The 13,773-nt window shown below is 43.3% G+C and overlaps 1 protein-coding gene across 6 annotated transcripts in view; it reads right to left on the reverse strand.

The window, feature by feature from the left end:
* Window positions 1–13,773, reverse strand: part of ABTB2 (ankyrin repeat and BTB domain containing 2) — a 155,965-nt gene that overhangs the window by 14,126 nt on the left and 128,066 nt on the right. For all 6 annotated transcript variants that reach the window (XM_037401864.1, XM_037401863.1, XM_037401862.1 and 3 more), the window contains 4 exons: window positions 9,961–10,113; window positions 4,217–4,382; window positions 746–835; window positions 177–278 (listed from right to left, as the gene is read on the reverse strand). In XM_037401864.1, the coding sequence (XP_037257761.1) occupies window positions 177–278; window positions 746–835; window positions 4,217–4,382; window positions 9,961–10,113 (511 nt within the window). The remainder of the gene's footprint in view (window positions 1–176; window positions 279–745; window positions 836–4,216; window positions 4,383–9,960; window positions 10,114–13,773) is intronic.

Here is a 13,773-nt window from a genome sequence, read left to right on the forward strand (position 1 = left end):
CCAAGAAAAGCATCGGTTATATTCTCCTTATTTTCGAACCATGCAGTTTTTCATGGGTTTTAGAGGGCTGCCACCACAAACTGCAGATGGAGCCCGTGCTGTGCCCCAGAAGCCTGACAGCCAGGGTGCTGCCCAGTGCTGGCAGAGATGCCTGACTGGGGATCTCCTCCGCTTACCTGAACCACAGAGATGTGCCCATGTAACACAGCAAAGGTGAGAGCAGTCCAGTGCCGGCTGTCGGGATGGACCGAAGGGTATCGTGGAGAGGTACTGGGAACCTGGGAGAAAGGATCCGGGTGGTTATTCACCACTGCAGCCTCTCTCTGTCTTAATCTTTAGACTTGTACATAACTGCCTTTTTTCTTCCTAAGTGACAACCCAAGGGAACAGTAACCTACGCCACTCAGAGAACACTGCTAGCACTAGTCACTGTCCAGTCCCCTGGGCCTTTTTAATGGGCCTACTGGTTTCTCCTAGTGGCAGAACTTTCAGGAGGGGGGCCCCCTCACTCCCCCATGCCTATTAGGCTCGCCAATGCCAATCATAATTGGAGCCACTGAGTGTTCCAAGAGGTTTTGAAGGGTTTTTTCCCTCCTCCCAAATCCCTGAAGCAATGATTTCTGAAAGAAGCGCCTTGCTCAGAAGCTTCTGGTACTGAAGCATTCAGTTGCTAGGAGAGATTTCATAACTGCTCTTGTTAGTTTACAGATGAGCAATAACGGGGGTAGGATCCTCTGTTACTCACTGGTATATCTAAATTTGCTCCAGCATCTATCAGCATTTGGACCATGGCTTCATCTCCAGCAGCACAGGCGTACATTAGTGGGGTCATACCCTTCAGGGAGAAGAAGGAAAAAAAAAAGTTACCTTTCTATAACTATCACTGGTGAAACTGTCAGGCACAGTGAGTTTGAATCTTAACGTAAAGAAGAATGTTTGTGAAGGCGTGCCTGTGTGTAGGGACAGCACACGTACATGTTCAAGACATTTTGGTTTCTATGTAGAGTGGACACAATGCATTAGCACTGGAAAATGATGGGGACAAAACATCAGGGGAAAAGACTGCAGGAATACAGAAGGGATCACTGAAAATCCCTGCCACGTCTTGTCCACAATTCTGGAGCTTTCTCAAGGCTGCCAAAAAAAGAAATACCATTTCTTGGATCATTTGTAGCCATATGAACTGAAAGCAGAAAACAACACAAAGATACACAAGATTAATGTATTTGGCAACTTATCCCCATTGCTAAAATCCTATTTGCCACAATATTTCAGCATTTCAATCCCATAAATCTCTCTCTCTCTACTTAACCAGCAAACCATGACAGCTCAGAAATGAGTTATGAGTGAAATGAGTCTTACTTACGGAGTTCATTCCAGAAGTAGCCAAGGATAGAAAAGGAAGGGCCTAGTAAAATCCGTTTCTGCTCACATCCTGCAGCTTCCCCCGCTTTGTTAGTGTGAGCATTTGAATTTTTCACAGGCAGCATCTCTGCTGCTCACTGTGTAGTAATACAGCTTCATCTTTAGAGAGGGACCTTATCGTAAGATACTGTATTATCTGTGTGATACATTATCTCTCACACAGAGCTGTTCTGATCTTGCATCTGCAAAGGCAACTTTTCCAAACAGCCACAATTCCAAGCTTCTTACATTTCAGGCAGTTACACATTTGCAAAGATGTTTTGGGGCCCGGCTGGTGTTGGGTGTTGGTTTTGGGGGGGTGCTTGGGAGGATCCACTCTGATTGTAACAAGTAACCTTAACTGAGAATCCAAAACTCGGGCCTGCAGGCATAAGCCCATGTTTACTGCCCTGGCCAGGCTTCTAAAACTTGTACAGACTCACCTTACCTTACCTTTTTTTTGTTTTGTTTGTTTTGTTTTGTTTTTAACTTTTTGTAACCAATTTTGCATCCGCTGCTTGTTCCCCAGTATGCAAAGGGAAGAAGAGATTGTTTTCCTGAACACCTCAAATCCTGTTTGAGAGTGCTGCCAGGTCCCTGCTAGAGGTGAATACAAGGTCCTGCTCCAAACTCGTGTTCCTGAAGGTACATTCCGAGTTCTCTCTCCAAACCAAAAATCTCTCCATACACATACACGCAGAGGTGGGCCTGGATGCACACCTCAGTGTTGCACGTGCTCCTGTTCAGGAAGTGGCCAAAGTCTGAACCTGGCTCTAAAGCCTGTATGTTAAATTAGTCCAACAGTGCTGACTATCGTAGGATTTGCAACAAAACTTTTGCTGTACTTGCCAGGTGACAGATGGTCACCCTTCTGCGATGCCTCGGAGGTGCCTGCCTACTGTGCAGTGTGTTAAGAAGACTCTCCCATGACCGAAAGAAATCCAGATATATGAACTCAGCTTACCAGGTGCAGCCTTAAATGTTCTATCCTACAACAGGACAGAGAGACCTGCTTTATGTTGTCATGCCTAAGCCAGTTTTCCCAAGTTTGGGCATCTGGCTTTGGCTTGTTCCTTCACAGGAAAGGCACAACGAGCTAGCTGCAAAGTTCAGATTTGGTTTCCTATTCCAGCTACAGCAGAGCTCACTGCTAAAGCCTGGATTTAACTCTGGGATTGGTAGTGCAGTGGAGGACACTTTTGTAGCTGCAGAGCTGAGTTGCTCCAGAGTCACTTAAGTGGAGAATTTCAGAGCAACAGTGTCTCTCTCCAGGGGGAGCCTGTCTTGCCCTCCATGGGCAGTGCCAAAACACTGCTGTCAGATGTGGGAGCAGCATTCTGCAAAGACGACAGAGCCATCAGCACGCTACAATCCCCCTGTTCACAGTGTGATGACACTAGAGGATGACATCAATAGGATGACAATGAGACCATAAATAAGTGACAGCAGAAACTCCTCAAACTTTCCCAGTAAATTGCCTACAGAATGCTGAGTCTTTATGCACACAAAGGCCAAACGGCTCCCAGTTTGCTGGCTGGCTGAAGAGAGGTAAGAAACTCCCTGCAGTGAGAAGTGATGGTCTTGGCACCAGTGTCTTTGGTGTGAGGACAGTAATGTTCACAATGCAGAATAAGCTGCTTTGAGAGAAGAGGAGGCCTCAAGGCTACAGAAACAGGAACTGCAAAAACTTATGGGAAAAATAATACAGGAAGCGGCAGACCTCCATACTACGAATCTACCACCTTTGCTACTTCAATAAAGTCAATATCAAGGACACCTGCGATGGGATACCCCACTCCTGTGACCATGAAGCTCCTTGTACTGGCTATGTATATAAGGCAGCTACATACCTAGACAGAAGCTTGTGCAGAAGTAGTTTCTGCTCGTATTTGTGTATACATTCACACTTCCTTTAAAACAGCAGGATGGTGGAAAGTACCATGAAAGATGTGCCAGTTTCAGAATCTGGTCTGAAATGCTACTGCAGTAAAATGCTGTCTATGAGAAAACCTCTCTACTTGAATGCAAATCCTTCCTACTGCTAAATATCCTATTGTTTCTGCGATGTGACAGCTCATTCTTGTTGCTGTGACAGCTTTTTTTTTTTAATTAAAAGCTAATTCCATGCATTGAATGATGCCCCAGAGAATAGACTCTGCCGTGACTTGATGGGACTGACAGCAGAAGCAGCTAAAGACTCTCCAGACTACCAAATCCCTATGGTTCAATGTAGCTGAGCAGGGAATAGGTAAAAATGAAAAAAATAGATACATCAGCATGATGAAATTTGAGCAAAGCTAATAATGACTGATACCAGGTGCCAGGCTGTACTGAGAACACGTAACTCGCTTCACAGAGGCAGCCTGAAAGCCATCAGGCAGGAACACCTTTTGGTCACTCATCCCTGACCCAGATGGATTTGGGCTGTTGAACCAGAAGCGAGTGTCGGTGGCAAACACCTCTTAGTTCTGACGTGGCCTCAGCATTAAGCCACCATCAGACCTTCCATCCGCAGCCACGTGTTAACCTGCCTTCCCTCAGTGCCTGAGCAGCCGTCCATGAACAGACCTACATTCCAGCTGGCAAACATTTAGCTCTGGGCTTTGGCTCACTTCTTGGGGGTGGCATGAGAGTGGGGTAGGTGCAGTTTGCAGGCTAATTTTTTTTGTGTTTTAAGGCATACATGTTTAAACTACAACAAAAGCTAGAATTAGAAAAGCCTTGGAGAGGCAACTAACACGACCTTGCGTATTGATTTGCCACATGCAATTTGTTCATGCAAAGAATGTATGTGTGTGGTTAGACAGCTTACCTGATCGTCCATGGTGTTAACCCCGTCAGGTCCCAGTGCATCAATTGCTTGGTTGATCAGATCTGTCCTTCCGCAGTTCAGCATTCGGAAACCCAGATCCTGCTGGAATTTTTCAGTAGCAGCCTTAGCATCCAGTCTCCGGAAGGAACTAAAGCAGCATTCAGGTCTGTGAAAGAGAAAATAATTTCTGGATTTTTTTTTTTTTTTTCTTAGCTCCATCTCCTACAGAAGTCAGCCATATGAATTTTCATGGTTTTACCTACCATATACTTTCCCCACTGCATTATCATTTCTGAAAAATCTGGCTAACTTCACTCATACTGGAGATGCAAGTTTTAGCTCTTTAGAGACAGACAGTAAATTCATGTAAGCACTGAAGAAAAAATTTTCAAAAGGGGTCCAAGCAGAGAAACCTTATTGGTGCCCTCCTCCAAGGGAAAGGCAGAAAGAAGTCCTTATTCCTTGCCAAGAGTGGTATTTTCCACCCAGCCCCTCAGTACCAGGGTAGCTCTGGACCAGGCATTGCTTCCACTACATTTTATCCAGCAAAACGGGATCGGGGTGCAGGAGTATGCCTGTACCATAACGGACACCGAGCAACTGCAGTTACTGCAGCAGCAGTTACTGTGGTGGGATGGGGCTGTCACAGGCTGCAAACTCAGGTTTCCTTAGTTCTGCATCTCACAAACCCCCCCACCCAAACTCAGTTGTTTGAAATAATTAGCTGTATGTATTTCAAATACCATATTTATATTTTCCTGCTTGTTATAGGATAGTCCATTAAACATAGGATAGTCCACAAACATACTGCAAAAAGGAGAAAGAGGTGGAAGGAAAGTCTGTATAATAGAGTACCAGTGTAGTTCTAGGATGAAACAATTACACTGTCTGTCTATTATTTTGAAATAAAAAGTATTATTTTGAAATAAAAAGTATTTCTGAAAGAAGATAATGATCCCTATTCTTAATAGATGATTAAAATAAATCATAATTAAAAAAAGACATTTGAAGACAGAATCAAATTTAGGTAGTGGAACATTCTCAACTCTTTTCCAACACCTCAACAGAAGGAAGTACGTTAACATCTCTATGAGGTGCTATTAAATCCTTATCCTTCAGATGACTATCAAACGACCTTTATCTCATTGGGAAGGAGCCCAGGGATTACTGCAAATCCTCTGGTTATCTGCTCGGAGACTTCTGAATTCCAAACCTGGAAGCGTATCTCCTTCACTGACGGAACATTGCCAAACTGGAGGTGTTTCCTATCTGGGCTGGGCATTGCCAGGGCCAGCCCTTTGATGTTATCTCAGGGTGGATGCCTTCTCTACTACTTGTCTGGTTTTCAAAACAGGCTCTTGTGCAAACTCTCAGTGAGTGAGATAGCAGCCTGCCAGCTTCCTTTGAAAAATGAGATCCTTCCAGCAAGGCTAACCTCTCTTCTGGAAACTTCGTATGGCCTGCCAGATAAGCAAAGCACTCATCACTTCACACAGAAGATTCAAGATGAATCTTATTCACGTTTTAATTCAGCTGGTCATTTTTTAATGCTTCTGAACTTGCCCTGACGGTGGATGACAAATGGTGAGCAGATGCTATAACAATACGCTGAGTTAACAAATATCCCTCCACAGCCTGGTGACCGGTCACACTGTACTGGGGAAACCAGCATCTCGCCACAGCTGCTTCCAGAAAGGAACTACATCAGGGTACAATTTGGGGAACACTCAGCAGGGAAGCAAAGGGGCAGTCTTGGAGTCACTAGCTCTTTGGGGATATGTCTGCAAATAAAATGTACCTCTGAGGCAGCCAAGTACATCAGAAGACAAGATCTCTGAAGCACCCAGATGTAAGATTAGGACACACGCAGTACAGAGCACAAGAGGACAGTAAGGTAAAAGGCTTACTGCTAGACATATGTAAATCCTAGAGCTAGGCTAGTAAATCAATAATCTCATTCTACTAAGGTAATTGGTAGAGTATCATGCTGCTACAATATTATGTAGAATAGGATGCAATGACTTTATATAATAATAATGAGTAGAAGAATAATCCTATGGAAAAAAAAAGTTAAATAAAACAACATCATTTGAAATCCAGTGAACCTCAAAAAATAGAAGTTTTTCAAGGGATGGTACCTCTCTTTGCACATTGTTTCTGTGTTGCTAACAGACATGATTCCACCCAGTGCTATTTACAGGCACTGCTGGAGAGCAAGGGTGGTGGACGCCAACTCACCCATGAGCCCTGCAGAGCGAACAGCAGAACAACACAGTTGCACAGAGCTGTCAAGAGAGACCCAGCAAAAAGGTGGGCTGCAGTTCTTGGTGCAGAGCTGCCAGGAGGCCAGTTCAGGCGGAAGAATTGCAAGTTGTAACTGTGAGCTTTTCTCCTGGGGGCCCTGCGGGCTCAGCCCATGCAAAAGTTACCCTGCACAGTGGCTGTTCTGTAGCAGTAGCTTGCCAGCACGCTCTTCTACGATGGATGCAAAATAGTTTTTTCTTTTGGAGTGTGATAAAAGTTAGTGCATCCTACAAGAGCTGGGGAGGGGGGGAGCTCACATACGCACAACTGCTGTGCAGCAGCTGTAACCGCAGCAGGTTTTTCATGTGTGAGTTGTTATTCTGGGGAGAAGAGAGAGAAACTCTCACACGCTTCCCAGAGTAAAGCCTGTGCTCCTGCAGCTGCCCAGACAGCAACCCCCATGTACACCCAGATGTGCCCAGGGGATAAACTGGAGAACTGATGGTGAACTGTTGGACCTGATGATCTTAAAGGTCTTTTCAAACCCAAATGGTTCTATGACTGAGAGATATTGGGAAGGCAGAGCCCAGAGAGCAGGAGAAGGGGTACGGCTGACTTCCTAGTTTGGGCAGGGATAGCTTGGAAAGGGAGCTGAAGCCTGGTGTGCTCTTTGGCTTTCATAAGCAGTAACTACTACTACCACTACTGGTAGTCAGCAATTTAAATTTGGCCTGCAGTGAGGTGAAAATAATCATAACAAAAAAAGCAGTGTGTGATAATAACTTGATATTAAAATTCCAACATTTATATTTAAGTAGGTGGAAGAGAAACACAGTTCTCTGCAATTTAGCATTTCCCCACTCATATTATCATTTAACCAGTAACTGGTGAGTACTCAAGAGGTTTTATAAATCGTCTGGCAAACGTAAACCGAGAACATCCTATTAGAAGGCTTCATCCACTGAGACACAAACAGTTGTTGCGGAAGACTATGCTGCCCAAGCAGTCGGAGAACAGATTTAGGGTGCTGTATTTCAGGTTATAGTAATTATATTTTGGTTCTACCGCACAACTTCTTTTTCAGGGATTTCAACATACCCTACCTGATGCATCACCACACAAGGAACTATCATTATATGACTTCTAGCCTATGCATCATGAGGAGAAGAGAGTTGCAATTTGCCTATAGTCACACAGCAAACCAGGGATAAATCTGGCTTCGGATCCAAGACTTCCTTTTCCACTAAGTGTGCCTGAATGGCTAGATACAAATGACTGCTTGAATGGATCATATAATGGGCGCTGGAAATGAGCCACTGCTCTCTCCTTTTTTTTCTTTTTTTTTCTTTTCTTTTCTGTCAGTTTAAATCTTTTGTGCAACAAAAAGACAATGCTCTTTCTCTTACACCACGTATCACAGAACATCCTTAGATCTCTGAAAATAAAATTCAGGTGAGACAGTTCAGAACGAAGACCTGGTCAAGCTTAACTTTGATTTCTGTCCTCTAGTACAAAGATGTGTGTTACTTTAAAGCAGAGGTGATTTCACCTGCAGGGAATGCACACTGCACACGACCCTGTGGAGGAACAGTTTGGTGAGGTAAAAGGCGTGAAAGGATCTTAGTTTTCTTACAGAATCACCATTCTTTCTGTAATAACAACAAACTGGATAGAAACCTCTAACGTACTCTTTCCCTGGGCCAGTACTGCTAACCCTTAACAACTAGCAAGTGAATTATCTTATGCCTGAATATCACACATAGTGTGGCTGAGGCCCTTTATACCTGCTTTGCACTTCTATTTATTGCCTACGTTGTTCTGGACTTGCTGGATTTCCATCGAGACCTTCATTTCACAGCTGTATCATTGTGGCTTCAGCTGGAAGTTACCAAAATGAACCCCATTTTCACAGAGGCTGTTCCCAAGCGTTTCCTTTTAGCTCATTAGCTCACATCAGCAGCAAAACCAAACACCCAAATCCCTGCCCTCTTTTTTTTTTTTTTTTTTTTTTTTTTTTAAGGTATACAATCTATGAAGTAAGGGACTACCTGTGCTTTGGATATTAATGAGCATTAAAAAACAGTGCAAAGATAAGAGTGGGATGCCTTTGAAGCAGAAGGTTTGGATTCAGTTTTTGAAATCAGAAGTCTTTCTAAAGGAGAGAGTGAAAGAAAAACCATGAAGCTGACTGGAAGTACTTGCGATTAGGTTATTCTGCGGTACTGTTCATTAAAGAACTTCAAAGGTTTTGGCAAGCATTAGGCACATATGTAAAATTAGTTTAGCACATATAAAGTTGCCTATACTAGCACCTACCATCCCCACGTAAGCCAGAGTAGCCTGCACTTTGACACAGAGCACACGTACACTGGCACAGAAAAGGGAGAAGAAAAGCGTTCCAGGAATAAATGTACAACTCCTGCTTTGTGGATGCCAAGTCCAGCTGCTCCTGTCCAGTCTGAAGCCAAGGAGTTTAACTAACTGCTAAGTATCACCTGCTTCACTTCACTTTTAAAAAGACTGGCACAGTCTCAGTCCGTCAGGTACACCGTCTCGGGAGAAAGGCAAAACTGAGAGCCGAGAGTAAGACTAGGAGTCAGCTGCAGCCGACGAAACATTCAGTCATCTAATTGCACCACCACACTCACCAACTAATTCAGCTTCGCATGAGGTTCTGTGGGTAGTAAGTACTACCCTTCAACTCGCACCTGGGGAGGCAGAGATGTACCAAAAAGCAAGAGCCTTTCTGGCTGCCAGAAGGAAAAGGTAAAAAGCAACAAAACCAGATCCAGCACTCCTGACTAAAGCCTCTTGTCCTTCTTATTGTAAATGAAAAATAATTTTCTAGGAGTAATGGTGTATTTTTATCTTTTCAGGTGATCATTTCATCACTCAAGAGCATGATAAAAGTAGTATTTATTGTTAGTGTTATTTATTGTATATTGTTAGTAGAATTTATTGTCCCGCCCACACATTTAACCCAAAGCGGTATGTGGGGCACAAAATTCACTCAACTCAAGAAAAAAGAATTTACCTTGTACTAAAGTTCAAGGTGTAACCCTAATATCAAAACCGGTGCTAGTGACAGCAACTTGAAGGACTACAAACCTGAATAAAATACCTATGATGTGCTGATGAACCAAGCTAATTAGAAATCCCTGCTCAATATATATGTGAGGGGAAGATTTTAAAAGGTACTGATAATTTTCATCAAGAAATCTCAAAAAGCAAAGAAAAATCTTGTAATTAAGGCTGAGGCACAAAAATCCAAATATTTTCATTTCAATCCTCTGTCTCATTCAACAGTTTTGGCAAGATAAAATCTTTCTACTCCAGCTGCAGTGTTTGGCCACAGTTTCCCTACCTCCTGGACTACTAAAAGGTTAAACATATATTGCCTCTGTAGCATCTTGAGATCTGGATTCTGTGAAATATAACTAAGGACAATATTGTATGAACTTCTAATTACTTTAGCTGCTTATAAAGCTTAGTCCACGTACTTTAGCTGCCGGGGCTCGCAGTCCAGTCCAGGTAGGAGCAGTCTGGCTGTCTGCCTGATGTCATCACTGTCCACAGTCAAACTGCGCCGGTGCTCAGCATAGGTGATAGCCACTCTCATCCACTCCATCAGCGGTGGCAAAAGCATGAAGGGTCTGTGTAAACAAGGAGGAAAAAATCCATCGTGGTTAACACTGGCCTGCTATCTTGTACCGCAATGCAAAAGCAGGTTTAATTGCTTCCTGGGCATGCTTAGAGGCTTGGCACAGATAAAACCCACCTGCAGAGGCAAACTGTGTCTGTGCTCAGCAAGACTGGTGGGTCACAGCAGGTGGAAGGAACTGGAACTGCTCAGCCTTAGTTATCTGAACTCCTTCTTCCCCAAAATGGGGTCATGCCAGGACATGCTGGTTTCATGCAATCCATTTCACCCTGTGGGAAATGGGGCCAGGCTGATATAAGGGACCTATTTGCACTATTATTAGTTGTACGTCAGTCCCCCCTAGCTCAAGTGGCCAACGCTTGGGTTTCCATTAGAAGGGCTCGCTTCCCAGGGGTGCAGCTTATGTAAGAATTGCGTCTGTTGTTCCTTACCTACAGGCTGCTCCACTGCTCCCTTAGTAACACTGAAAATATCCTTGATTGTTCTAATCTTCAGTTAAACCAAGCTAACTCGGTGCTACCTCCACTGCTCTTTATGTTACATTATCCCTATTCGACAGCTTTTTCACATCCTACACTTCTTACACACGGAGCTCAGGCCTCCGTTTTTGCACAACTAACCCTCTAGACCTCAAGAGAACTGATGCATATTTTAATGTGAACCGTTTTTCTGGGGAGGAACGAGTAGAATCAAAGAGATAACTAACATGGAGACATCTCTGTGCAAGAATAAATGTACAACATTACTTGAATTGTAAGCAATTTGTGGAAAAGCAATCTATCTGTTCCTAATTTGTACAGCATCCAACACAGTGAGGTTTTACTTGATATGAAGGGTTGCAAGGCAATAAAGGAATACAAATAAGGTAATAACAGCAACAACAGCCATTTTGGACCCACTTATGAAAAGCCCCCCCCTTACTCCTGCTATAAGAATGAACACAGTATTGAGATTACACACTAAAATATGGGTACCATAATACTCTCATACATCTCATCCATCCTCTCAATATATAGCCAGGCTGATCTATTATTTGCTTGATTTTTTTCCCCAAGGATACCCTGCCACCCTGGTGGAAGGCTCAGAAGTGCCAGCTGTAATGGAAAACACCTTTCCCATCTCCAGTAACAAATTTATTAATGCTGGAAAAAAAGCCCTTTTCATATAAGCATTCAAAAGAAAATAACTCAGGGGAGAAGGGACCAATTCCTTTACAAAGTTCAGAGAAAAAAAGATACATCCCAGGAAATATAAATGATTTTGGCATTAATGAAAGCAGCTAAACCCATGAAAGGCATTTTCAAAGCTGTGCATGTATGTGTCTGCACACATATGCGAGCACAGTAAGAGTAAGCAGCACCAATCCCGTTAGAATCCATTTATCAATAATGGGATTTGCAAGCTGAACTACCTCTGTATGACTTTGAACATCCTTCAGGGTGGAATAACTCCACTCTGTAAAGTATGTGCCATCTGTTTCCATTTTGCCGGTTGCAAGGTGCACTCTAAAATGCTGCCATTATCTCATTACAAACACATGCACTATTTTTTCCCTCTGGTCTTTCTCTTCTTCTGAGTAGTGAAGCATCTACAGAACCAGAGGTCCTTTTAAGCATCTGATCAACCCTGGATTGCCAATGCAAGCCTGTTTTAACAGGACGTCTACTTATTCCTTTTACCAGTTTACTTCTATGTCAAACAATCAAAATATCAGGGCTGCTATGTTCATCACTTTGAAAACCACCCAGCACCTCACCAGTCAAAAGACTTTCTGGAAGTCCAGCTTGAATCCCCCCACCTGCTCAGGCTTTCTAACTTGTCCCGGACACAAGGGATGAGATGAATCACTCTGGCACAGCCGATTCAGAGGTGACTGGCTTCCCTAAGGGAAAAGCAGCAATCACCAGGCATTTGGGAGATGCCTTTCAGCAGTCTGCTCCAGAGAACTTCAACCCTTATCCGGCCTGCAAAAGAGGTATTTCACCTTTTCAATTCAGGCACTTAAGGGAGGAGCCTAAATTAATTATCTAGACTTTCTAGGTACTCAGCAGAGCCTCTAGCGAAGGATTCAAAGCTTCCAAGACATGGTGAGGACAGAGAGGTAGGCTGGGTAGGCTAAAAGCACCAGAATTAAATATTCAAAGTTAGATGGGTTGAACAGCTCTGGAGCAACAGAAAAGCTCATCTTAGAAGTGATTATATCTACCACCTTTAGTGGTAGATAAGCTATTTAGGCCACATCGCAGCTTCCCTGACACTTTCACGGTGGGAACGCTGCTGGACAGAGAATCATGTCAATCCAGTACACTCCTGATCATCTTATGAGGTAACGAGCCAAACCTTGGTAATTGTTACACACGGTGCTGGGCAGCAAGAAGCTGTGGTCAGCCAACAGAAAATACCACTGAGTCTGCACCAGAAATAACACCCATCATGAAGAAATTTCCATTCCATTGTAAAAAATCTGTATGTGCCAGGGTTATAAATGGCTTCCATGTACAAGCAGACCATGAATGTGGAAAACCTGGTTTGGAAGGAATGGGAAGAGAAAGATTTTTAAAAAAAAAATGTTTATTTTTTTAATCTCAACAGATTTTTCCAAAGGTTTTAAAACTCACAGCTCAACAGACTGCCTAGTTACCCTGTGTCCAAAGGAGAGCAGACTGGACTGCACAAAGAAATGTCAGGAGGGATGTTTTCCTCATACTGCTATCCTAATGTGCCCAAACCTCACCACTCTCATTGCTGTGCAAACTGGATAAATCCTTGCTCTATCAGGAGTGAGTATAATGACTTCAGTTTCTATTTTGCTGTATAAGTTTTACTCATCTTGAAAATGTCTAGCTTTGGGATGGGCTTCCTATTTTTCCCCTGACACATACACACACACACACACACACAGTCTCTCTCTCTCTCTCTCTCTTCTTCTATCCAACCATTTCCTTTCTTCATGGTGTGGGCATGCTCACAGGAACAGTTCAATCTTACTTTGCTCACTGACACCACATCAGATTAGCAGTATTATCACATGATCTAAGCAGAAAGAAAGAGATTCAGTTCAACTGAATGTAACGCCAACATTGGGGTGCATTGCACTAAGAAAATAAATGCAATTATTCAGTTTCTAGAAAAGAAACACAATTATTATGCCTGTGGCCCTTAACCTGGGCGTCTATCTGCCTCTAGGGAAACACTGATCATTTCACAGTCTGAAAAACACTGGAGGAGGGGAAGGGGAGAAACCTTCATGGAAAATTAACAGGGAGATGCTGCAAGCTAAAGAATTAATTTCTGTCTATACATGTCTGTCTGTGCCATGGTCTGTACTGTGTGTTTTCCTCTGGACTTTCTGACATTTAGAAGCATTTGGCAGCTCATTAAATTCTGCACATGAAGTGATACAGCCCTGGGAAACTGTCATACTCGCAGCAGTAGTTCACCAGGGACACATACTCTCTGTTTTCTATGACGAAGAATGCCACCATTGCTTTGTTCAGTGTCTTGCCGTGAAGCTGTCTTCGAGTGATGCCACATGTAAACTGAGACAGTACACAGCAGTAGGAAGTAAAATGGACACTGTTCATCTACCGTAGACCTTGTAAAGAATCACAGAAATGTCTGATACTGTCATGTGCTGTCAATATTTTACCCA

The sequence above is a fragment of the Falco rusticolus genome, chromosome 10 (genome assembly GCF_015220075.1).
Source record: "Falco rusticolus isolate bFalRus1 chromosome 10, bFalRus1.pri, whole genome shotgun sequence".
In the NCBI taxonomy this organism is placed as follows: domain Eukaryota; kingdom Metazoa; phylum Chordata; class Aves; order Falconiformes; family Falconidae; genus Falco; species Falco rusticolus.